General features: G+C 49.4%; 2 protein-coding genes across 5 annotated transcripts; both read right to left on the bottom strand.

Moving 5' to 3' along the window:
* Positions 1 to 26,112, bottom strand: LOC136580729 (zinc finger protein 260-like). 3 transcript variants are annotated; one of them, XM_066581543.1, is made up of 8 exons: positions 26,091 to 26,112; positions 18,497 to 18,582; positions 16,563 to 16,760; positions 16,135 to 16,243; positions 7,280 to 7,372; positions 6,073 to 6,207; positions 5,898 to 5,981; positions 1 to 1,143 (listed from the first exon to the last, which is right to left on the bottom strand). In XM_066581543.1, the coding sequence occupies exons 2-8, from the start codon at positions 18,557 to 18,559 to the stop codon at positions 467 to 469; spliced, it is 1,359 nt and encodes a 452-aa protein (XP_066437640.1). In that variant the 5' UTR covers positions 18,560 to 18,582; positions 26,091 to 26,112; the 3' UTR covers positions 1 to 466. The 3 variants fall into 3 exon arrangements, with proteins under 3 accessions (XP_066437640.1, XP_066437639.1, XP_066437638.1); XM_066581542.1 differs by lacking the exon at positions 26,091 to 26,112 and adding an exon at positions 19,436 to 19,587 and having other exon boundaries at positions 6,106 to 6,207; XM_066581541.1 differs by lacking the exon at positions 26,091 to 26,112 and adding an exon at positions 19,436 to 19,587.
* Positions 8,163 to 13,221, bottom strand: LOC136580730 (lamina-associated polypeptide 2, isoforms alpha/zeta-like). 2 transcript variants are annotated; one of them, XR_010787002.1, is made up of 2 exons: positions 9,350 to 9,905; positions 8,163 to 8,653 (listed from the first exon to the last, which is right to left on the bottom strand). XR_010787002.1 is itself a non-coding variant. In XM_066581544.1 (2 exons), exons 1-2 carry the CDS (start codon positions 12,502 to 12,504, stop codon positions 8,625 to 8,627), a joined length of 1,251 nt encoding a protein of 416 aa, XP_066437641.1. In that variant the 5' UTR covers positions 12,505 to 13,221; the 3' UTR covers positions 8,163 to 8,624. The 2 variants fall into 2 exon arrangements, 1 of the variants encoding a protein (XP_066437641.1); XM_066581544.1 differs by lacking the exon at positions 9,350 to 9,905 and adding an exon at positions 11,283 to 13,221.

Raw genomic sequence — 26,112 nt, forward strand, 5'->3', positions numbered from 1 at the left:
CGTTTGCCCTTAAGTTTATTTATACCGGAATCTGTGTTTTACATTGGAAAGAAAACTGCATACCAGTAACGGCTTCATAGAGGAACGAGAGAAAAAAAAAAAGAAAAATAGTGACCCTTCTGGAAAAACCTACAGAAACATGACTGAAGTGCAACCAAAAGGGTTCATGGCGGTCATACTACCATCCAGTCATAATCTTTGGCCTTCAGCGTGCCTGAGGACCACCATAGCTGCAGACCACACTTGGTCAAACGGATACATACAGCTATTCATATTCACTAACCATAGGTCTTCATGATGTTCTACTCTAGTCTACTGCTCAGCTCATTGTCAGGTCTTTGTTCTCCGGGATGCTCTCGTTTTCCTCGTCTAGGACCTCCGGTAAGAGCAGTCATTACACATAATGCCACATGGAGGTCATACTTCTTATCCAGCCCAACAATCTTCAGTTCTATAGTTTTCTCTGCTAGGACTTTTTGGACTCCTTGGCATGAACCTTACGTTTGTGCTTGTTGAGAGTGGAGTTGTCAGCAAAACATTTGTCACACTGCGGACAAGGAAAGGGCCTCTCCCCTGTATGGGTCAATTCATGCCTTAGCATGGTGGCTTTACAGATGAACCCTTTCTCACAATGCTTACAGGTAAAAGGCTTCTCTCCAGAGTGCAGTCGTTGGTGAACCACCAAGTTGGCATACTGGCAGTAACTCTTGCCGCACTCTTTGCATACATGTGGCTTCCTCTCTGCATGCATACCAGAGTGTTTGACGACACTTGATTGCCTAGTGAAGCCTTTCCCACATACAGGACATGAATACGGCTTCTCTTTGGTGTGAACCACCTTGTGGAGCACAAGATGGTTGTGGTTTGTGAATCTCCGTCCACATTCTTCACATGAGTACGGTCTTTCCCCAGTGTGTATCCTTTGGTGAGTTACTACATGATTCCTACAGGAAAACCTTTTCCCACATGTGTCGCATGAAAATGGCCTTTCCCCAGAGTGCATTTTCAAGTGGCGGGCGAGAGAGGCCTTATTGCCGAATCTTTTCCCGCACAGTTTACATGGACCAATCTTCGGTTTTCGGCTTCTTTTTTTGGTGACTGTTAGTTGGTAGATAATTTCAGAATTAATAGTTTGATCGTTATCTGGAAACAAAACCAGAAACACACATAAGAGACAGGTGAAAGGTACTCTGCCACTATCTGTGCCCAGTCTGACAGCCAGTCAGCTTAAATAGACACTCCGTTCCCAAGGAGAAAGGAAAAAATTCTGTTCCTCCATGTCATTGTTCCTCAGATCTGCCAGTTCTTGGACCCCCATTTTCAGTCTTCCAAGATGACTGCCGCAAACTTCTTACTAATGCACACTTTGGATTGGTAGCATATTAAGACTAATGATGCACTACACCTGCTGATTGGTCAGTGCTGTGTATATGATCAGTGCTAGCCAGTCAGAGAGCAGCATGAAGCATCTCAGAGCATGGATGCATAGTATGCACCAGGTAGTTAGAAGATTGGGCGACCATCTTACCAGACTGTAAGTGGGGCATGGAAACCAATGGATCTGAGACAAATGGTACAGAGGACAGATTGCAGGTATTATAACCATCACCCCAGACCCTGGACAGAATTTTGCCTTGAGTGGTGCAGAGTGTTAAGGCAGGAGAAATGCAGTTCTAAGTGCTCCCTTACGACTTAAGGCCCAATGTCCACGGGCGGATTTTATTTATTGAATCCGTGCAGGTCATCCGCAGCTCTAGCTGCCCATAGAGAAGCATTGGGTATCCACTCTACATTTAATTCCTACGGATCTGATTTTAAAATGATTTGAGGATGCCACGCGCAGATAATAAATCGCAGCATGCTCCATTTTAACGCGGATCACAGGCGGATGTATTTCCATTCATCTATATGAGAGCTTAGGATCTGCAGTGCATCCGCATATACATTTAAATGCATTTATGGAATTCGCTACGTGTTTGAAGGTTAGAAGCAATTAGGGAGGCGGGGGGAAAAAAAAAGGCAGGGAGGCGGGGGGAAAAAAAAAGGCAGGGAGGCGGGGGGAAAAAAAAAGGCAGGGAGGCGGGGGGAAAAAAAAAGGCAGGGAGGCGGGGGAAAAAAAAAGGCAGGGAGGCGGGGGAAAAAAAAGGCAGGGAGGCGGGGGGAAAAAAAAGGCAGGGAGGCGGGGGGAAAAAAAAAGGCAGGGAGGCGGGGGGAAAAAGGCAGGGAGGCGGGGGGGGGGGGGAAAAGGCAGGGAGGCGGGGGGGGAAAAAAAGGCAGGGAGGCGGGGGGGGGAAAAAGGCAGGGAGGCGGGGGGGGAAAAAAGGCAGGGAGGCGGGGGGGGAAAAAAAGGCAGGGAGGCGGGGGGGGGGGGGGGAAAGGCAGGGAGGCGGGGGGGGGGGGAAAGGCAGGGAGGCGGGGGGGGGGGGAAAGGCAGGGAGGCGGGGGGGGGGGGGGAAAGGCAGGGAGGCGGGGGGGGGGAAAGGCAGGGAGGCGGGGGGGGGGGGAAAGGCAGGGAGGCGGGGGGGGGGGGAAAGGCAGAGAGGCGGGGGGGGGGGGGGAAAGGCAGGGAGGCGGGGGGGGGGAAAAAGGCAGGGAGGCGGGGGGGGGGAAAAAGGCAGGGAGGCGGGGGGGGGGAAAAAAGGCAGGGAGGCGGGGGGGGGGAAAAAAGGCAGGGAGGCGGGGGGGGGAAAAAAGGCAGGGAGGCGGGGGGGGGAAAAAAGGCAGGGAGGCGGGGGGGGGAAAAAAGGCAGGGAGGCGGGGGGGGGGGGGGGGGGAAAGGCAGGGAGGCAGGGGGGGGGGGGGAAAGGCAGGGAGGCGGGGGGGGAAAAAGGCAGGGAGGCGGGGGGGGGAAAAAAGGCAGGGAGGCGGGGGGGGGGGAAAAAGGCAGGGAGGCGGGGGGGGGGGGGAAAAGGCAGGGAGGCAGGCGGGGGGAAAAAAAAGGCAGGGAGGCGGGGGGGGAAAAAAAGGCAGGGAGGCGGGGGAAAAAAAGGCAGGGAGGCGGGGGAAAAAAAAAGAGGCAGGGAGGCGGGGGGAAAAAAAAGGCAGGGAGGCGGGGGAAAAAAAAGGCAGGGAGGCGGGGGAAAAAAAGGCAGGGAGGCGGGGGAAAAAAAAGGCAGGGAGGCGGGGGAAAAAAAAGGCAGGGAGGCGGGGGGAAAAAAAAGGCAGGGAGGCGGGGGGGAAAAAAAGGCAGGGAGGCGGGGGGAAAAAAAGGCAGGGAGGCGGGGGGAAAAAAAGGCAGGGAGGCGGGGGGGAAAAAAGGCAGGGAGGCGGGGGGAAAAAAAGGCAGGGAGGCGGGGGGAAAAAAAGGCAGGGAGGCGGGGGGAAAAAAAGGCAGGGAGGCGGGGGGAAAAAAAAGGCAGGGAGGCGGGGAGGGGGGGGAAAAAAGGCAGGGAGGCGGGGGGGAAAAAAGGCAGGGAGGCGGGGGGAAAAAAGGCAGGGAGGCGGGGGGAAAAAAGGCAGGGAGGCGGGGGGAAAAAGGGAGGCGAGCGGGGGGAAAAAAAGGCAGGGAGGCGGGGGGAAAAAAAAGGCAGGGAGGCGGGGGAAAAAAAGGCAGGGAGGCGGGGGAAAAAAAAGGCAGGGAGGCGGGGGAAAAAAAAGGCAGGGAGGCGGGGGAAAAAAAGGCAGGGAGGCGGGGGAAAAAAAAGGCAGGGAGGCGGGGGAAAAAAAAGGCAGGGAGGCGGGGGAAAAAAAAGGCAGGGAGGCGGGGGAAAAAAAAGGCAGGGAGGCGGGGGAAAAAAAGGCAGGGAGGCGGGGGAAAAAAAAGGCAGGGAGGCGGGGGAAAAAAAAGGCAGGGAGGCGGGGGAAAAAAAAGGCAGGGAGGCGGGGGAAAAAAAAGGCAGGGAGGCGGGGGAAAAAAAAGGCAGGGAGGCGGGGGAAAAAAAAGGCAGGGAGGCGGGGGAAAAAAAAGGCAGGGAGGCGGGGGAAAAAAAGGCAGGGAGGCGGGGGAAAAAAAAGGCAGGGAGGCGGGGGAAAAAAAAGGCAGGGAGGCGGGGGAAAAAAAAGGCAGGGAGGCGGGGGGAAAAAAAAGGCAGGGAGGCGGGGAAAAAAAAGGCAGGGAGGCGGGGGGAAAAAAAAGGCAGGGAGGCGGGGGAAAAAAAAGGCAGGGAGGCGGGGGAAAAAAAAGGCAGGGGGAGGCGGGGGAAAAAAAGGCAGGGAGGCGGGGGAAAAAAAAGGCAGGGAGGCGGGGGAAAAAAAAGGCAGGGAGGCGGGGGGAAAAAAAAGGCAGGGAGGCGGGGGAAAAAAAAGGCAGGGAGGCGGGGGAAAAAAAAGGCAGGGAGGCGGGGGAAAAAAAAGGCAGGGAGGCGGGGGAAAAAAAAGGCAGGGAGGCGGGGGAAAAAAAAGGCAGGGAGGCGGGGGAAAAAAAAGGCAGGGGAGGCGGGGGAAAAAAAGGCAGGGAGGCGGGGGAAAAAAAAGGCAGGGAGGCGGGGGAAAAAAAAGGCAGGGAGGCGGGGGAAAAAAAAGGCAGGGAGGCGGGGGAAAAAAAAGGCAGGGAGGCGGGGGAAAAAAAAGGCAGGGAGGCGGGGGAAAAAAAAGGCAGGGAGGCGGGGGAAAAAAAAGGCAGGGAGGCGGGGGAAAAAAAAGGCAGGGAGGCGGGGGAAAAAAAAGGCAGGGAGGCGGGGCGGAGAAAAAAGCGCAGCGGAGGCAGAGCGGGAAAAAAAAGGCAGGCGGAGGCGGCGGGAAAAACAAAGGCAGGGAGGCGAGCGAGAAAAAGGCAGGGAGGCGGGGGAAAAAAAAGGCAGGGAGTCGGGGGAAAAAAAAGGCAGGGAGTCGGGGGAAAAAAAAGGCAGGGAGGCGGGGTTGCGGATTTTTTCAGAGCTGAAAAAATTCACGATCTCCCGCAAGTAAAAAATAAAAATTTTTTTAAAAGATGACTGACAGTGCATCCGCAGTGGAAATCTGCATTAAATTTCCATGTGTACCATGGACATGAGGGCTGGAGGTTGCAAGTTCAATGCCTGCATGGTTCAGGTAACCAACTCAAGGTTGACTCAGTCTTCCATCCTTCCGAGGTCGGTAAAATGAGTAACTAGCTTGGTGGTGGGGTAACAAATTACCTGAAAACGCTGCAGAATAAGTTGGCGCTAAACAAATAAGATTTCTTTATTTAACCCTTTAGATGCCCTGATCGATGTTCATGGGTACTGATTAGATTACGAGGAGTCCTACGATTGCCAATGCAGCCGGGGGGCTTCTGAAAGCCCCCAGGGCTGCCACTGCAGATTGCTTATTAAGCCATACCTGATGAGTGGCTTGATAGATAGTATTACATAAAATCACAATCCGACAGGGAATGGCATTACATCATACTGCAGGAGCGATCAAGCCATCGCAAGAAAAGAAAAAAGTGAAAGCTAGTTTTGAAATCTGTATTAATAACTTAAAAAAATAAAATGAAAAAAAGCTTTAACCCCCCCCCCCCCAAAAAAAACCACAACTTATCCATATGTATAATAAAATCTAACATGCATAATCTATATTATATATAGATATAACCACTGACCACAGAAATCTGAGTAATGTATTATTTACCGCGCACAGCCGTATGTACTCCCAAATGGTACCAATAGAAACTACAGGACATCCCGCAAAAACAATTAAAAAAAAAAAAAAAGGGCCACATCCTTAATTGTTAAAGGGGCATCTGGTAACTAGGAGACCCCTTATAATTAACCAGAGTAGAGAACCAAACATGTCAACAAGTTACAAAGATCGTCCATTTACTTAAATAGGCAGTATGTAATGCTTAATTTGCCCTGGGGTAGTGCTGTAGAGAAGCTGCCTGATTCCCACTAATCAGTGATGGTCCCGGTACCACACTATGGTAAGCATATTGTTGAAGGACTCTTGTACCTACACAGCACACTATATTTGACCTCATACAGATGTCGTCATCTTACCTAGTGCAATGAACTGAGTTTCGTAGGCTTCATCTGGTTCCTCCGAGATGTGACTTATAACAGAAGACAAGAACTGTGGAGACTCTGGAAGTGAATACAGCAATGGGTTAAAAGGAAAGCTCGTACTCTATACAAATAGTTACCGTAGACCTTCAGCCTTGTGAAGAGACCTCACCATTAAGGTTGAGCGAAGAAGACATGACGTCACCTGTATGAATTCTGTCCTCTGTGTCCTCATCGGAATGGGCTCTAGGCTCAGACTTCATATGATATGGAGGGACATAACCAATACTAACTGCAGGCTGACATTCTAAAAATAGAGAACAAGAATGGTATATAGAAGTGGCAATAATGTTAACCCCTACTGATGTCCAGTTATCATACACCCTAGAGCACCAGCACTCTATTCACTTTCAATGGGACTGCCGAATAGTCAAGCAGCGCACCCGCTCAGGTATTTGTCACTCCCATTGAAATGAATGGAGCACTGACCATACGTGCTTGACCAGCACTCCATTCACTGAGGTCACTGCGGGAAGAGAAGCGAGCTGTTCTCCAGATCAGCGGGGGTCTCGGCAATCAGCAATGTATCCCCTATCCTGTGGGTAAATGGAGATACTAAAAAAAAAAAAAAAAGATCGGACTGCCCACAGGGAGAAGGCTGTATCCCATTTTCAGGATGTTTACTGTCAGGGGTCTCCATCCTTTATTACAGAGGTTGTACTAGAATTTCAAGTTATGCCATATCCACAGGGTAGGAGACAATTTGCTTATCGGTGGTGTGCTCACTGCTGATCTAGAGAACAGGACTCGCTTCCCCCGGAGTGGCGTTACTCTGAATTCAGCGCTGACTGAGCATGCATGGGCTCCATTCAATGGGAGTGACAAAAAATACCCAAGCGGGTGTACCACTCATGTACTCAGCAGTTCCATGGAGTCAATGGAGCACTGGGGAGCTTGTGAGAACAGTGCACCAGTCTCCTCTACATTGCAGGGGCTCTACATTGCAGGGGGTGCAGTAACCAGGCAGTGAGGACGACCAGGGACACAGGACCCCCATTCTTGAATTAGTCTGGTGTCTCAGCAGTGAGCCCCCCCCCCCCCCCCCTCTCCCCAATCAGCAATTTATCCCCAACCTGTAGATATGAAATGACTTGAAATTATGGTACAATCTAGAGATGAGCGAGCACGCTCGGATAAGTCAGTTACTCGAGCGATCTCTCTCGCTCACCCCCGCCCCCCCCCCTCCCGAGCACGCTCAGACAAGAATGCAGTTATTCGAGAAGAGTGAGGCTCGCTTGAGTAACTGACTTATCCGAGCGTGCTCGCTGAGCTCTAGTACAATACCTTTAAAGGGCAATATTTGATCAATATTTGAATACCCTCAAAATCTCCTGTGTCTGGCTCCTCTTTGACACGGCGCAGGTCAGGGCTCCTCTGGTCAGTGTCCTGGTGATTCATGGGTAAAGGTTCTCCTGTGGGAGATTAAAGAACAAGCGTTGAGGCAGAGTCTTGTCACCACCGCGAGCACGCCGCTGTCTGGGAACAATCCTCGAGAGTGGCTGCAAGCAACATTTTATTAGTCTTCTGTAGAGTGCGGGCGGGGGGTGGGGGTGGTAGGGTGAGTATAACTTTGTGGCCCTTCCATAGAGAAGCCCCCTTTAACCCCTTCTCATAGCACAGTACTACGCAGAGGTGAGCAGATAGTTACTATGCCATATCATTACTGCAGTGAACTCCAATAATGGCCGCTTATCCCCTTAGAGCTTTGGTCAATGCTGACCACGGCATCTAGGTGGTTTTAGAGAGGAAAGGAGCTCTCTATACAAGTTCATCAGTGCCCCCACAAGGCAGTCGCAGGGTACTGATAGTCCCTTGGTTGCCAAAGCAAGCTAAAAAAGGTACCCCCAGTCATGTATGGAATGTACAGGAGCCTATTCAGTCCTGCCAGACTGCCAATAGGCTGTCAGTATACCACCAGAGGACTGCAGTGTATGAAGTTGGTCAAAGGATCACATGGCCATGTCCCCTCTAGTGCAACTAAAACAATAGTAATGACCCGAACTATAAAATTAAGTCATCAAACAGCAAAGCAGGAGGAAAGACACGGATTACTTACCGGTAGTCCCTTTTCCAGGAGTCATCACGACGGCCCCATTACATATGGAGGTTGCCCTCTGACCCAGGTAGGGACAGGAAGAGTTTAAAAGCACCTCCCTTTCCACCCGTGCTTCAGTGACTTATAAATCATTACGGTGGACAATGTTTACTAAACCAAATTTTACCTTTATTCGGTCATATTTACATTTAAAGAACATAAATTATTCTTAAAGGGGAGGGAACTATGGGCCGTCGTGATGACTCCTGGAAAAGGGACTACCGGTAAGTAATCCGTGTCTTTCCAGAGCGTCATCCCGACGGCCCCATTACATATGGAGTATACCAAATTATACGTGGCCCTAGGGTGGGACCACTGCCTGAAGGACTTTACGTCCGTAACTCAGGTCTTTGTCCGACTGGACGTTAACCCTGTAATGTCGGGTAAATGTATGTATACTCGACCAGGTCGCCGCCTTGCAGATCTGCTCGGCAGACGCCTGGCCTTTTTCTGCCCAAGAGGAGGAAAGAGAGCGAGTGGAGTGAGCTCTAATTTTTCCCGGAGGGTCGAGACCCCTGGCTTTATATGCCTCTTGGATGGCGGTCTTGATCCACCTCGCGATGGTGCTCTTAGTTGCCGTCTTTCCTTTTGCCAGCCCCTGAAATTGAATGAAGAGGTTATTATTTTTACGGAAAGAGCGGGTGGCCTCTAGGTACGCTAGAACAGCTCTCCTAACGTCTAGGTTATGAAATTCTCTCTCTTTCTCGTTACGGGGATTTTGACAGAAGGAGGGCAGAGTGATCGTCTGCTCCCTATGAAATTTTGACACTACCTTCGGAAGGAAGGCTGGGTCTAGTTTGAAGGTAATCCTGTCGTCTTGTATTACCATGTATGGTTCAATACAATGTAATGCTTGCAATTCCCCTATTCTCCGAGCCGATGTTATGGCAACTAAAAGGGTAACTTTTAGTGTGAGCAGCCTCAAGGAGAGTTGTGAGAGGGGTTCGAAGGGGGATTGGCAAAAGCTAGTTAAGACTATATTTAGGTCCCAGGTAGGAAAGGTTTCTCTAACAAAGGGTCGAAGCCGTTCTGCCCCTTTGAGAAACCTACGCACCCAGCGGTGTTCTGCCAAGGGAAAATCTAGATAGGACCCTAGTGCTGCTGTATGGACTTTAAGGGTTCTAGGACTAAGGCCTTTTTCTAGGCCTGCCTGCAAAAATTCCAGGATTACGGGAATGTCAATTCCTGGGATTTTCCCTGGCTCTATTTTACAGAACTCTGTGAATTTTTTCCATATCCTATCGTAGATAGCTATCGTGATAGGTTTACGGCTTTTTGTTAGGGTAGTAATTACATTATGGGAGAGTCCCTTCCCACGCAGTATCATGCTTTCAGCATCCATGCTGCTAGCTTCAATTTCTCGACCCCTGGGTATGTTAGTGGGCCCTGGAGGAGAAGATCTTCTACGGCTGGTAGTAGGAATGGACCCCGGATCGCCAAGGCTTTTAGCAGGGGATACCAGGGCCTTTTGTCCCACATAGGGACAACTAGTATGACTGACGCCCGGCTGGTTTGGATTTTCCTGAGGGTGCGGGGGATCAGTGGGAAGGGAGGAAAGGCGTAGGCTAGGTCCATGTCCCAGCTCTGGGACAGGGCGTCTACCCCGCGTGGATTGTCTCTGGGGTTCAGCGAGTAAAAGTCCTGGCACTTTGAATTTCTCTTCGTGGCGAACAGGTCTATCTGCGGTTCTCCCCACTGGCAGATTAGTTGGTCGAAGACTCGCTGATTCAGTCCCCATTCTCCTGGATGGATGCTCTGTCTGCTCAGGAAGTCGGCAGCGACGTTTGTGGACCCTTTTAAGTGGATCGCTGAGAGGGACAGCACGTTGGATTCCGCCCAGCGGAGTATCTCTGTTGCCAGTCGTTGCAGGTGCGGGTGTCGCGTTCCCCCCTGGTGACGAACAAATGACAGAGCTGTCATATTATCGGTTAGGATTTTGACATGCCTTCCTTTTATAAGGGGTTCTGCCGCCTGAAGGGCTTCCCAGATTGCCCTTAGTTCTCTGAAATTGGATGAGCGTTTAGCTACTTGGGGGTCCCAAATCCCCTGTAGATTTTGGTCGGCTACTTGGGCTCCCCATCCCGTTTTGCTGGCATCTGTTGTGATGGGTACGGTAGATTCTTGTGACCAAGAGGTACCTTTGCTTAGGTTCCTCTGTGAGGTCCACCAGCGTAGGGACTCTTTGACTCGGACGGACAGGCTCACCTTCTTATCCAGGGATGTCTGCCGTTTGTCCCAGTTGGCAAGGATAAATCCTTGTAATTGCCGGGTATGGGCTTGTGCCCATGGGACTATCTGAATGCAAGCCGTCAGGATGCCCAGCACCTTCATTGTTTCTCTAATGGAAACCGCCGTAGCCTGACAGAAGGATTTTACTCTTTGGGTGAGGTCTTCCTTCCTAGATGATGGAAGCCGGGATTCCTGGATGTGGGAGTCTAGTAATACTCCCAGGTACACCTTTTGTGTACCAGGGTTCAAGTCGGACTTCTGCTTGTTAACTATCCACCCTAAACTGTTTAGGGTGGATAAGACCATGGATAGGTCTATACGCATGGTCTTTTCCGTCCTTGACACCAACAAAAAGTCATCCAGATACGGAAATATGCGGATCTGATTCCGCCTGAAGTAGGCTACCATCTCTATTACGATTTTCGTGAATACCCGAGGGGCGGTGGAGATTCCGAATGGAAGGGCCGTGAATTGGTAATGTTGGATCTTGTCTCCCTCCCGCAGAGCAAACCTCAGGTACTTGTGATGGGCTGCCGTTATTGGGACATGGTAATATGCATCTTTAAGATCTATGGTGCACATTACACTATCTCGATCTATTAGTGGGACGATGGATCTTACTGTTTCCATCTTGAATTTTTTGTACGAGATAAATTTATTTAGGGCTTTAAGATTAAATATAGTCCTAATGGAACCATTCGGTTTTTTTATTAGAAATAGGGGGGAATAGAATCCCTCACCCCTTTCGTGATCGGGGACTTGCGCAATGACCCCTAGGTCCTTAAGTTCCTGAACGCCTTTTATGAGGTTCCCTTGTTCCTGTAGGGACCCCGGGGAGGTTATAAGGAATCTCCTAGGGGGTAGCGAGTGGAATTCAATTTGGTACCCTACTTCGATTATTCGGAGTACCCAGGGGTTAGACGTTACCCCTTGCCACTGGCTTAGATAGCCCGCTAATCTACCCCCTGTTTGTTCAGGGGAGGGTTGGACTTCCTTACCCCGACCTCCCTTGGGGTACGACCATCTTCCAGTCTTCCCTTTCCCTTTAACTTCGGGAGGAGGCTGGCGCGTCCTCTTCGGGAAGGATGGTTTCCTGAAAGGTTGTCTGTCAGGCAGGGTTTTACTCTTGTCGCCGACTTTTTCCAGGATTTTGTCCAGGACGGGCCCAAACATATATTCCCCTTGGAAGGGGATGGCGCAGAGCTTATTTTTGGATGTAATGTCTGCGGCCCAAGTCTTCAGCCATAGTGCCCTTCTCGCTGAGTTGCTGAGGACTCCGGTTTTTGCCCCGTATCTTACCGTCTCCGCTGATGCGTCAGCCAGGAAGGCGGTAGCCATTTTTAAGAGGGGGAGACAGCTGGCCAACTCCTCTCTGGGGGCCCGATCCTTTATGGAGGCTTCTAGCCTGTTTAGCCAGAGCGTCATGGATCTAGCCACTGAGGTTGAGGCTATGTTAGCCTCGATGGTGAGGGATGTTGCCTCCCAGGCTTTCTTCATTAATCCGTCGATTTTTTTATCCATCGGATCGGATAGCTGGGAGGTGTCCTCGAAGGGCAAGAGGGTCTTCTTGGCCACTTTTGCGATCTGGATGTCCACCTTGGGGGTTTCCCTGTACAGGCGGACGTCCTCGGTAGCGAATGCGAGCCGGTTTCGGATCTCTTTTGGAACAGTGATCCTTTTTTCCCGTTCCTGCCATTCATCTATGATCACTTGCTGCAGCGTCTGGTTGACTGGGAACATGATCTTTCTTCTAGATCGGAGGCCGCCAAACATCTCATCCTGGATTGTTCTCGGCGGGTTATCTTCCTCAATTTGCATTGTTTCCCTCACCGCCTTGATGAGGTGCGCAATGTCGTTTGATGAGAAGTAATATTTCTTCTCGTCTTGTATGGGAACCGGTGGGTCCTCTAATTCCCCTTCGGATAGGAGCTCCAGCGATTCACCGGAGATCGAACTCGCCGACTCGGTCTGTCTAGGTCTTTTAGGGACCCGTGACGGACCTGGCTGGGCCTGGGGAAGGGACGCCATGGAAGCCTGCAGCTCTTCCCTTATCATGCAGCGGATATCGGATTTGAATGCTGCTTTCTCCTCTGCGAGAATTTTCCCCGTGCATTCCTCGCATAGGGTTTTTTTATAGCTCTCCTCGAGCCTTTTGTTGCAGAGGACGCATTTTTTCGATTTTTTCCTCGGGTCCATTTTCTTTGGACCCTCCTTATCCATCTACCCATGAAAGTGGGGGAGAGGGGAGACAAGAAAGGGAACATATATGCATCCGCTGTACAAGTGACCATTTGCGCATGTTTTGGCGTATAGCCTACTTACAGTTGGTAGGGTGTCAATCTCTCCCTCACGTGCTGAGCTGTCGCGGGTAGACATACTCACATACACTTGTCTGGCAGTCAGCAGGAACCTCCATGGAGTTTAGCCTGCTTTTATGGGGAGGATTTTCGAATTTGGCGCCATTTCCGGGTTTTCGCCGGTAGCCACGCCCCCTACGTTGTGCGCGTGACGTCACCACGCCGGATGACGTCACCGCTATGCGCCCGAGGTCCAGGGAGGCCGCCGCTGCCGTTCCCCTGCCAGGAGGAACTATCCCATCACAGCAGCGGCGGCCCGAACATGCGATCCGCGCGAGGGAGACCAGCGCTACTAGGCGACTGACGGCTCCGTCGGCGGCGCAGGTCGGGGATGCAGGGACTCTTGAGTGTGCGGCCCCGACCTCTACCCCTCCAGGGGGGCCGCACAGCGTGCGGTAAGTATTTCTTTGCGGTAAGTCTTCTTGCCTCCGCAGCTTCCTATCTCCTGCAGCTCTGGAGCTGCTCCTCTGTCCCACCGTAGGGACAGGAAGACACTGAAGCACGGGTGGAAAGGGAGGTGCTTTTAAACTCTTCCTGTCCCTACCTGGGTCAGAGGGCAACCTCCATATGTAATGGGGCCGTCGGGATGACGCTCTGGAAAAATTGATTTAAAAATATTTTATGTACCCCAAAATGGCACAAATGAAAACTACAAGTTGCCTTGCATTGACAAGCCCTCATACAGCTTCAAAGGTGGAATATGAAGTCAGGGCTCGTCACATTATTGTTAAGTTTTCCCTTTTTCCAGTTTTATCATAGGAGCAGAAAAACAGAAATCCCTTACAGTCACAAAACTGAACCAAAGGCACCGAACAGCCACATTGACTTTAAAGGGATTGTTCAAGATCAGTTTGCTTCTATAAAAGCCAGCTTCCCGTACAATAAAACAACAAAGTCATAAACTCAACTCCAAGCTCCTCGCTATGTCCCCCATCATCACTCCAGGTCTCCCCTGGGATGTCATGTTTAGACGAAATCATAGGCTGCTGCAGCCAATAGCAGAGCTCAGCGATGGAGTGCAGGATCCTTCTGAAGCGACTTAGGGCGTCTAGTGCAATGGATACGCTCTGCAGGTTGGTTCTTTTGGAAGGGTCTTTGGTAATATCTAGTTAGGAGTTCGCCACAATCCCAGAGGATGAAGGCTCACTACTACTACAGAAAGAACCTTTGTAAAGGCCAGGAGGGGCTGTAGCCAGCCTGAAGAGCCACAATTTGGAAATTATAAGAGTGGACCACGAGACTCAGAAAGTGTTGGTGGGACTGACATATCAGGATGTGGAGATACGTATTCTTGATGCCTATAGATGACAGAACTCACCCTTCTCCATGGACACTCGGAGTGACTCCATGTGAAAATGCTGCAACTTGATGTATCGATTCAAGCATTGCAGCTCGAGGACTGGATGGACCGACACATCATTTTTGGGAAGTACAAACAGGTTTGAATAAAAACCCATAAAGCATTCGTCAGGAGGCACTGGAACGACAACGCCTTGCCTAATTAAGGTCTGAAATGCCCAAAAACATATGTCGGCTCTTGAAGGAGCATCAGGGGGCAGTAGAAACAATCTGGGGAAGGAAATGCAAAATCGAAAGCGTACCATGAAGAGACTATGTCACGACCAAGAAAAACCACAAGTAGGGGCCTTGGAACACACCCTCACATGCGGCGGGGAAGAGGATAGCGGAGAGCGGCACAGTCCGAGTCCCAGAGAATCGGTGGCGTTGATGGGATCTACCTCATGAGTGCTCAGCAGAAGATCCTTGCTGTGGGTTCTAATCCATTGGCCAATGTAACATTAAGTCCAAGACTGCTAGAGAGGTGCAGGCTCTTGTGAGGGGTGGGCAGCGGATGGCGGCGGGACAGGCACTTAGTTTTGGTGAAACACCTGTCTGGGACGCTCCATTCTTTAGCAAGAACCTGCTTGAATTCGGCATGGGTGGGAAACGTTGTGTGTGAGGGTTCAGGTCGTCTAAAGGAGAACGACTCAGCTGACAGAACATTCAGAATCTCTAATTTTAAAAGTTTTTTTTTTCACAGCTGTAATGAAGTTATCGATCATAGCGCAGGCTTTCCAGAACTGTTAATCCTACAAGGAGGCATCCAAGTCGGAAATGTCACCTTCTGTCCGAGAATTATCCCTAGCTCCATGTGTGGCGGGAAGGAAGAGGTCAGTGGTAAGCAGGACAGTTTATGAGTCCCAAGGACAGATCTCACTCAAGGTCCCAAAATACAATGGTGAAAAAGCTTTTATCCTGTTGTCCCCCAGCAAAAAAATAAATAAATTATGCTATATATTATAAGTACCCAAAATTGATTCCTATAATAATCAGAACACGTCCTGCAAAATACAAGATGTCCTACAGCTACACTGAGGAAGAAATAACGTTACGACTGCTGCAACACAAAAATGGTTACAATTTACCGGCCCTTAAAGGGAACTTGCCACCATGTTTTTGCAGCCCTCACTGAGACCACCATAAGGTAGAGCCCGTCACACTGACTGCAGTTATATGACTGCTGTGGGGAACTGTGCAGGAGTTTTGGAAAAAAATTGATTTCATTAGTAGCAGCCAGACACAGAAGTAGTCCTACATATTCAGGAGCTGTAGGTTGGCCACACCCACCCAGCCCTTCGACCAATGACTGGCGATCTCACTATGCATAGTAATAGGCAGATGGCAGTCAGTCATTGGCAGGAGAGCGGGGTGGGTGGAGCTAGCCTGCAGCTCATGTTATATCCAGGACTACTTGAAGTAGTCCTCTATGCATGTGCTGCTACTGATAAAATGCAAGTTTCTCCAAAACTACTGCACAGATCCCCACAGCAGACATATCACTAATCCGTGTATCTGTCAGTACCTTGAACTGCCCTCAGATAGGGCTGCAAAGAGATGGTAAAAGTCTCTAAGGCTAAAATTAATTATGCCACTAAGGGGTTAAATACGCACTTAAGGTGACTGAGTTCTGCGCCAAATACATTTACACGAGACAAATCCACTTTTTTAATTGTAGATTTTCTAGAGTGTTTTTCCAGTATTAACATGACTGTTGAGGGGTTAACGAGGACATAAAAAAATAAACTTATACAGGCTTAACATGAAGAAAAATTGAATACTCCCCCCATCTCTGCTGCTCCCCATCCAGCGCTGCAGTCCTGATCCACAGAACAGGATTGCTCAGCCACTTAGATTACAGTGGTGATTCTTCTATGGTTCCTGAAGTCTGTGAGTGTCTGAATGGTCACATGTACGGCACACGACCGCCCACTGCTTCTTCCAGGTTCCATGCAGTGGGTCCCAGGGCTGCAGAGTTGGACGGGGACAACCACAGCAGGACAGTATAGAATTGCTCTTCATTTTAAGTCCATATAACTTTTTTTCCCCCCCATGTCCCCAAACCCCCTTTAAGCCCCAAACCTTCATTGGTTAAACGAATTGTCCTCCATGACAGTCCCTCTTAGTAGAGGCTGCGTTATGGATGCCGTATTACCTTTGGCCTCACCCATTCGCCTGTAGTCATAATGTTCTCCGTGTCCTTCCAGATATTCCCATTCGTCCTTTGAGAAATAAACCGCCACATCCTGACACTTTAATGGCACCTGGAATACAAGCAAAGCGTTCATACAGTAGGAGTGAGACCACATAACGCCATGGGGGTGGTCCTTGTGATGACCTCTGTGGATATGACCTACAGGGAATATAAGGAGAGGGACTGTTCCATTATAGTCAGTGAAGAGCGCCAGGCATCCCTTTACGGGACTCAGCCGCCCCCAAGCATTATGTTCCATCATTGGGCGCTGTGTAATGCTATAGCTATAGGTAGTAGCTGGCCAAAAGATGGAAGAGGGTTGAAGAGCGGTCCTTGATGGACAACCACTGCAAGTCCTTTTGGATCCTCTCCCCCCTCCAGTTACCCACCTCGCATGTCAACAGTCGGATAATCTTATTGGCCAGCTCTAGGATCTTCTTCTGATTGCGGTCCTGATTGCCGAGCAGATGGAACGAGAGATCTGGATGGATCGCTGAGGAGTCCAGTGCGCAATCTTGAGTTTCCACTGCACAAAGGGTGTAGCTGCACTTGTTCCCATCAGCCTCTCTCTTCACAACAATGAAGTCCTAGAGGAAGAGGACAAGACACAACTGACTAATGGAGATCATAAGATGTGACCCATCGGATGCAGCAGGATTTCACCACCTCGGGTTCTGATGAAGGTCCACCATTAGCCACACCAGTCCATACAAACCGTTAAGGGACGTACAAGTCATTCATAACAAGTCAAGCTTTATTCTTAGGTCTCTCATCCCCACAAGCAATTGGGGGTTCGGGAGCAGGAAAACAGCCGTTGACTATAATAAGGTCCATTCCCAAAATAAACCCCTTCCGATCCCAGGAGATGAGAGTGTGCCTCCTGGCTGGGAAGGTGTTCCCACAAATGGACATACAATTACATCCTATGGATGGTGCGGGTGCAGAAGCGGCTCCTGTGCCGTACGCAGCAGGAGCCAGATTTGATTGACAGCTGGCCTCCTGCTGCAACGGCAGGGGTCAGTGAGAACACCGATCCTCGCTGGTAAACTCCTTAAGGCCCATTTAGACCCAACGATTCTCGCTCAAAAATTGCTTAAAGCCGTCTTTTGCGCGAGAATCGTTGGGTCTAAACGCACGGACATCGTGCACTTTTCGTTAACGAGTCGTTTATCGTTGTCTTTCAGCAAGCTGAAAGAGAACCATGAGCCTTTTCAGTACCGCACGCCGAGTTCTCAGCAGGATACCGCTGATACTATTGTTTCAGCTGGTATCCCGCTCGGAGAACACAGAAGTATGCAGAAGACAAGCAGTCCAGCTGTGTTCTGTATACCCCGTTTGGAGTGCTCAGTTGTATACCAGCTGAGCGCTCCATGAACACAGCCAGAGTATGAAGAACACAGCGGTCCAGCTGCCTTCTGCATACCCCGCTCGGAGAACACAGAAGTATGCAGAAGACAAGCGCTCCAGCTGTGTTCTGTATACCCCGCTCGGAGCGCAAAGTGATCGCTCGAAACTGCTGTTTGAGCGAGTTTTGAGCGATCATCGTGCCCTGTAAATGCACACAACGATTATCACTCAAAAGAGGTCTTATAATCGCTACAAGAAGCAATAATGCACTGCAGTACAGACGTGCGGTGTATTATTGTAACGATCATAGCTTCACAAGTTCAAGTTCCCTACAGAGACATAAATCAAAATATTTTTTTTTTAAATAAATATGGAAAACAAAAATCTTTCTTGTGCAAATTTCCCTTTGCGTTTGAGAAAAAAAAAAAATTAAACCCCCCCCCGTTTGGTATTGCGGCATTTGTAAATAACCGTACAATAAATAGTACACATTTTATTCTGCAGGGCAAACGCTATTAAATGCAAGAACTAAACTGGGCCAAAGGGGTTTTTTTTGTTAATTTCAACTCCCAAAATAACACAATAAATGATCAAACGGCCACTCGCGCCCGCGCCCCCCCCCCCCAGGGAACCAATAAACACAACAAGCCCTCACACGGCCGCGTCGACGGAAGAATAACAGTTTTTGAAAAGTGAAATGAAAATTCCCCAATAATATTGCATCCTGAGATCCAACATTGGCACTAAAGGGTTAACCAACCGGGAAGACGCTCCTTGCGCCAATAAACTCTCAAAAAATGTGTACAGAAAGTGCCGAGCGTCTCCTACAGATATGCGCCATTGTTCCCGCCTGCAGACGTTATACATGGTGTTATTTGGGGGCTCTTTGCCCCCCTGTACCCTTCAGGCCTCACACTGGGCATCATGCCCACGGTGCCCTCCCGGCTATTAATACATAGACCATGCGGCTCCGTACCTCTACTGTCAGGAGGCAGAGGATCTCCAGGGTGTGATGCAATATGGCCTCCGCCTTCTCCATCCTCGCCACACATGGATATTGCCCTAGAAACAGAAAAGGGCGGTTATAATTGCGCAGTCATGTGATCGTTATCGGCAGAGATGTAGGAACGCACCTCTCCCCACCGCCATCCGTTCCTAGAACAGAATACGGACACGAGGGGAGATTTATAAACTGCGCTCTATAAACACAGGAAGTGACGAAAAACAAGAAAATCATAAAATGGCGCAAGTATTATAATATATTCAGCACAAAACTGCTGAAGTCGGTATTTGGGGAATCCGTAAAGTTTTGACGCATAATCTGCGTTTGGATTTTACGGCATTTAGAGGAATGCGGCGGGTAGAAGCAACGCGACATGAAGCCAAACGCAGAACTCAGAAGGGGGCCGTGTGACGCCAGAGACCCTCGGGGCATCACGTCCATGCCCTGCGCCAGGTATAACGCCTCGACTCTGCCCGCCGCGCTTTTTACATTAATGTTCCCAGTGGGCTGGCGACAACACCCCGTGTCAGTCATGGCAACCGTTACTATTCAATATCAGAGAAACGAGCGAATAAACTACTTATTTTACGGACACGCGTGTCAATAAGGGGCGCCGCTGCTATCCGGTCACATACAGGGGCACTAATATTTTTATGTTTTCCAACACTTTTTGGCATTTTCAGCAGTTTACTAACAAGGTGCAAGTAAAAAAAACGTCATTTCTGCACAGTGCAGCCCGTCGCCCATAGCAACCAGTGCGCGAGCAGCTGACACTTCCTGCTCTGCAGGTGGAGCAGAATGGTTGCTATGGGCAACAAGGTGACCCCCTCCTCAGAGGCGGCTGATGGCGGACAATCCTGCTGCCCGGTCTGTGATAACCGATCCCCGCCGTAGCCCGCACAAAGCGCCTACCTTCTCCGACCATGTGAGAGGGCGGGGCTGGAAATCCTCCGCTCTTATTGGCTCCTCATCTAACGCCTTCCAAAAGCATCTTGGGAGGGTAAAGCCAGAATGTATTGGCTCTAAGGAGATCCAATGACGTCAGGTCACATGTGCTTGAGAGCACGTGAGCGGGCTGTGAGGGGAGGGGCTTATCACAGTGTGGTGCGTGGGCGGGGCTGTGGTCGGCTTCTTAGGAAATGTCTGCTTTGCATTAGAGACAGTAATGTGAATTGTTTGCAAAAGAGAAAGAAAACAGCCAGAACAAACTGGTACCAAAATGGGCATGAAAGTGGGCACCCTAGAGTGTGATTTAACCCCTTAAGGACACGCCGATTTGGGGGATTTTCATCTCCAGTTTTCAAAAGCCATGACTTTTTTATTCTTCCTTCCACGTGGTTGTACAAGGCTTCTTATTTGTTGGCGAGCTGTCGTTTTATTGGTACCATTTTTAGGCACATATAATATATTTTACAACTTGTATTAATTTTTTGGGAGAATCGGGAGAAAAAACATCAATTCCGCCAAAAGCCTAGTTCATAATGCAAAAAACTTGCACTAACTAAGGGGACTAGATTTTCCCAGCGGGACAAAGGGGTGTGGTCAGGGGGCAGGCGGGACGTTCTCACGTGGAAACAGCCTTGCATCACTACAGGGCTGAAGGAATTCCCCGACACAAAGCCACGGCAAAGAATCGTGATTCTCCCATTGTTTTCAGTGGGGTCGGAGCGGCTGCTGCTGCCGGGTTCATTGAAAACAATCGGTGTTATCTCAGAAACTTAGGATATGCTGCGACTTCTTTCCTGCATAGCATCGCAACGCGATTCAACAGAATGGGTTTCACATCTGTGCAAGATTTGTGCGTCACACAGTGCGCAAATCTCACACGATTTTAACTCTAGTGAGAAGGCCCCCTAAGTCAGCTTGAGGTACACTACTACATGCACAGAGGCCTCAGTGTTAATAGTGCCCCTGCAGTGGCCTCAGAAGTAATAGTGACCCCCACAGTGGCCACAATAAGTGTTCCTCACAGTGACCTCAGTACTAAGTGTCCCCCACAATGGCCTCAGTAGTAATAGTGACCCCCACAGATGCCAGTAGTAATAGTGTCCCCTAGTAGTAACAGTGACCCACACAGTGGCCTCAATACTAAGTGTTACCCACAGTGGCCTCAGTACTAAGTGTCCCTCACAGTGGCCCCAGAAGTACTAGTGACCCCCACAGTGGCTCCAGTGGTAATAGTGTTCCCCACAGTGGCCCCTACAAGTAATAGTGACCCACACAGTGGCCTCAATGCTAAGTGTTCCCCACATTGGCCTCAGTAGTAATAGTGACCCCCACAGTGGCCCCAGTAGTAATAGTGATCCCCAAAGTGGCCACAGTAGTAACAGTATCCCCCACAGTGGCCTCAGTAGTAATAGTGACATCTGCTGTGGCCTCAGTAGTAATAGTGTCCCCCTCAGTGGCCTCAATAGTAATGGTGACCTCCGCTGTGGCCTCAGTAGTAATAGTGACCCCCACAGTAATCTCAGTAGTAATGTTGGCCCCTATGTTGGCCCCAGTAGTAATAGTGACCGCCACTGTTGCCTGAGTAGTGATAGTGTGCCGTATATTGGCCCCAGGGCTAATAATGATCCCCACAGTAGTCTCAGTAGTAATGGTGTCTCCTATGTTGGCCCCAGTAGTAACAGTGACTCCCACATAGTCCTTAGTAGTAATACTGTTCCTTATATCAGTCCCAGTAGTAATAGTGACCCACACAGTAGCCTCAGTAGTAATAGTGTCCCATATATTGGCCCTAACAGTAATAGTAAGCCCTATATCGGCCCCAGTAGTAATAGTGACCTCCACAGAGGCCAGTAGTAATAGTGTCCCCTAGTAGTAATAGTGACCCACACAGTGGCATCAATACTAAGTGTTCCTAACAGTGGCCTCAATACTAAGTGTCCCCTACAGTGGCCCCAGTAGTAATAGTGCCCCCCACAGTGGCCCCAGTAGTAATAGGGATCCCCAAAGTGGCCACAGTAGTAACAGTGTCCCCCCACAGTGGCCTCATTAGTAATATTGACCTCCGCTGTGGCCTCAGTAGTAGTAGATTCCCCTTTATTGGCCCAAGTAGTAATAGTGTCCTCCACAGTGGCCTCAGTAGTAATAGTGACCTCCGCTGTGGCCTCAGTAGTAATAGTGTCCTCTATATCAGCCCCAGTAGTCATAGTGTCCCCCACAGTAGTCTCCGTAGTAACGGTGTCCCATATGTTAGCCCCAGTAGTAATAGTGTCCTCCACAGTGGCCTCGGTAGTAATAGTGTCACCTATATTGGCCCTAGTAGTAATAGTGACCCCTACATCAGCCCCAGTAGTAATAGTGCCCCTCACAGTGTCCTCAGTAGTAATAGTAACTCCTATATTAGCCCCAGTAGAAAAAGTGACCCCCACAGTGACATCAGTAGTAATAGTGTCCTCTATATCGGCTCCAGTAGTAATAGTGATCCCCACAATGGCCTCAGTAGTAATAGTGTCCCCTATAGCAGCTGCAGTAGTAATAGAGTCCCCCACAATATCCTCAGTAGTACTAGTGTCCCCTATATCGGACCCAGTAGTAATAGTGACCCCCACAGTGACATCAGTAGTAATAGTGTCACCTCTATTGGCCCCAGTATTAATAGATACCTCCACAGTAGCCTCAGTAGTAATAGTGACCCCCAGAGTTGCCAGTAGTAATAGTGTCCCTTATATTGGCCCCTAGTAGTAATAGTGCCCCACACAATGGCCTCAATACTAAGTGTTCCCCACAGTGGCCTCAGTACTAAGTCTCCCCCACAGTGGCCCCAGTAGTAATGGCGCCCCCACAGTGGCCACAGTAGTAATAGTGATCCCCAAAGTGGTCACAGTAGTATAAGTGTCCCGACACAGTGGCCTCAGTAGTAATAGTGTCCCCCATATTGGCCTCAGTAGTAATAGTGTTCCCTACAGTTGCCTCAGTAGTAATAGTGAACCCCCAATGGCCAGTAGTAATAGTGTCCCCTATATTGGCCCCTAATAGTAATAGTGACCCACACAGTGGCCTCAATACTAAGTGTTCCCCACATTGGCCTCAGTACTAAGTGTCCACCACAGTGGCCTCAGTAGTAATAGTGATCCCTAAAGTGGCCACAGTAGTAACAGTGTCCCCCCCACAGTGGCCTCAGTAGTAATAGTGACCTCTGCTGTCACCTCAGTAGTAATAGTGTCCCCCACAGTGGCCTCAGTAGTAATGGTGACCTTCGCTGTCGCTTCAGTAGCAATAGTGTCCTGTATGTTGGCCCCAGTAGTAATAGTGACCTCCACTGTTACGTCAGTAGTAATAGTGTGCCGTATATTGGACGCAGTAGTAATAATGATCCCTACAGTAGTCTCAGTAGTAATGGTGTCTGCAATGTTGGCCCCAGTAGTAATAGTGACTTCCACAGAGTCCTCGGTAGTAATACTGTTCCTTAGATCAGTCCCAGTAGTAATAGTGACCCACACAGTTGCCTAAGTAGTCATAGTGTCCCCTATATTGGCCCTAGTAGTAATAGTAACCCCTATGTCGGCCCCAGTAGTATTACTAACCTCCAGGGGCCTCAGTAGTAATAGTGTCCCCTATATCGGCCCCAGTGGTGATAGTGTCCCCCACAGTGTCCTCAGTAGTAATAGTGACTCCTATATCGGCCCCAGTATTAGCAGTGCCCCCCACAGAGGCCTCAGCAGTAATAGTGTCCTCTATATCGTCTCCAGTAGTAATAGTGACACCCACAATGGCCTCAGTAGTAATAGGGACTCTCACAGTGGTCTCAGTAGTAATAGCGACCCCGACAGTGGCATCAGTGGTAATAGTGTCCCCTATAGCAGCTGCAGTAGTATTAGTGTCCCCCATAATATCCTCAGTAGTAATAGTGCCCCCTCTATTGGCTCCAGAATTATTAGTGACCTCCACAGTAGCCTCAGTAGTAACGATGACCCCTACAGTGGCCTCAGTAGTAATAGTAAACCCTATATGGGCCCCAGTAATAATAGTGGCCCGTATAGCGGATCCAGTGGTAATAGTGCCCCCTATATCGGACCCAGTAGTAATGGTGTCCCCAGTATTAATAGTGACCCCAACAGTAGCCCCAGTAGTAATATCACCCCCCTGAGACTGAAATACTTACCCCCTCCTTGTCTTTAAAGTGCCGCTGCTTCTCTGCCCAGCACTGCTGCGGGTGGAAGTATGTGATGTGCACCCGGGGCCTCCTCCCTGCTCTACTCCTGCAGAACTAAGGAGGAGAGGTCAGCGGAGAATGATCCCGAGTGCGCACACTGCTGTCAGTGTGTGCATCCCCCAGCAGCACCACTAATTGGTTACCAGCCGGGAAGCTGGGCACATCGACTGGAAATCACATGGTGAACCCCCATCCCAAAAGCGGGATAAAAGCCTGTTCCACTTAGGGACACTGGGGAAAGCGCTGCTGGGGAATCCCTCTATCTCCAATGCAGAAGAACCCCAGCATGGCGCTACTGAGGAATCCCTTATTCTTCCCTGAAGGGGAACTTCCGGCATCACGCTGTTGGAGAATCCATCCATTTCCCTTGCAGGGAAGCCCCGGGATCACGCTACTGGGGAATCCCTTATTCTCCCCTGCAAGGGAACACCAGCATCTCGCTGCTGTGGAATCCCTTTATCCCCTCTGCAGGGGAACCGCGGCATCGCATTGAGATGAAGGGAGTCCCCGGCGGGGCTTCCCTTCATTCGAGAGGGTTCCCCCACATCCTTCCTCCATCTCTCTCTCTCTCTCTCTCTCTCCAGCACTGCATCTTTTTGGTCAGTCCTGGCCATGTGAACAGGTCTGACCCTTGCAACTAGTGCTACAGAAAATCGGTTGTTTAGGCGATTTTCTGCAGTGCTAGCTGCAATCTTTTTGCACAGCTAACAGCTGCATGAATTCCACGCTTGTGTGAATGAGCCCTTAGTTGTATTTCCTGATTATTCTACGGCAGCACAAGCACAGATGGATTGGTATAACCAAACTGGTTAATAAGCAGTAAAACTAATTAACCTAGCATATACAGCAAGAAAAAAAAGAAGTGTCACAAGAGATGCAGGGGGATAAAACGAATCCACCACTGCCCAACCCGCAAAATATCACCTGCCTAACTCAGGAAAAAAAGGTTAAAATCGACAATTTGCTGGGCCCAGATAGAATACACCCATGGGTTCTAAGGGAACTAAGTGACCAGATAGATAGACCACTATTTCTTATAGTTAGGGACACTACTGAGACCAGGGTTGTACCACTGGATTGGCGCATTGCCAATATGTTTCCAATATACAAAATGGGCCCAGTCTGGGCGAAAACAGCTCAGTCTAGGCGAAAACGTGTGTATCTGAGTAAAGAACTGGCTCGGAGATAGAAAGCAGAGGGGGGTAAGAAATTAATCGAACTCTGATTGGGCCACCGTTGCTAGTGGGGGGCCACAGGGCTCAGTATTAGGCCCCATTCTGTTCAATTTATTCATCAATGACCTGATAGAGGGGCTGCACAGTAAAATATTGATATTTGCAGATGATACAAAATTATACAAGGTAATTAATACAAAGGAAGACAATGTACAGCTGCAAATGGACCTAGATGAGCTGGGGGCTTGGGTGGAAAAATGGCAAATGATGTTCATTATTGTTGATCCAGGTCTTGGAATCAGGTAGGAACTTTGAAACGTTGATCCAGGGATTGTTCTGACTGTCATTATAGAGTCGGGAAGAAATTCCCCCAAATGGGCAAAATTGGCTTCTGTCTCATTGGAGTTTTTTTGCATTCCTCTGGATTAACAAGGAAGAGTGGAAACAGGCTGAACTGGATGAACATTGTCTCCCTTCAGCCTAATATACTATGTTACTATGTAAGAAACTAAGAGCTTTTTTTTACCCAAATATAAACACCCATAGTGAGTAGAGACCTTTGATTTCAGTGGATTCATTTACAGCTGCGCTTTTTTCATGCAACTTTCGGTAGTCTGAAAAAAAACACAGCATGTCCTATCTTGGTGCATATCACACACCGAAATAGCCCACAATCTTTGCAGGAAACCTGCATATTTATACATAAAATCAATGAGATTTTATGCAGGTTTTTTTCTGCGCGTAAAAAAAATGCTGATAAGCAAAAAAACATACAGGAAAATACTGTATTTTGGTCCGTGTATTTCTTTCCCTTCTCTTGGAGGATCAGCAGACGTTAGGAAATCTCTACAATAAGGAGTTGTCAGTAGGATTTCATCTCTACTTTCCAGGCAGTATACAGGGTGATCCATGTCCCTCAGCCTGAAAGACTTCATCTCTTTTAAAGGCACAACTACTACACCCGTGGCTCCTGCCCAGCGCCGGTAAGATGCTACAATCCCTCAGTGTGAAGGATTTCATCTCTTTGCAGGCCGTATGCAGGTTGATCCATGTCCTTTAGCCTGAATAATTTCATGAACTTTCTTGTCAGGGATTGAACTTGGAACCTCGATCACTGTGCTCTGGATGGTTTCTCTCCCCAGTGAGCTATCCAGCTCTCCTCCTTCTCCATTACAAGTGACTTGAAGACTTCCTGATAATAACGCCTGGGTTCCCTCCTGACAACGCTACCCACCTCAACCTTCTGTACTGCACAC

Source organism: Eleutherodactylus coqui, chromosome 10 (genome assembly GCF_035609145.1).
Source record: "Eleutherodactylus coqui strain aEleCoq1 chromosome 10, aEleCoq1.hap1, whole genome shotgun sequence".
Taxonomy (NCBI): domain Eukaryota; kingdom Metazoa; phylum Chordata; class Amphibia; order Anura; family Eleutherodactylidae; genus Eleutherodactylus; species Eleutherodactylus coqui.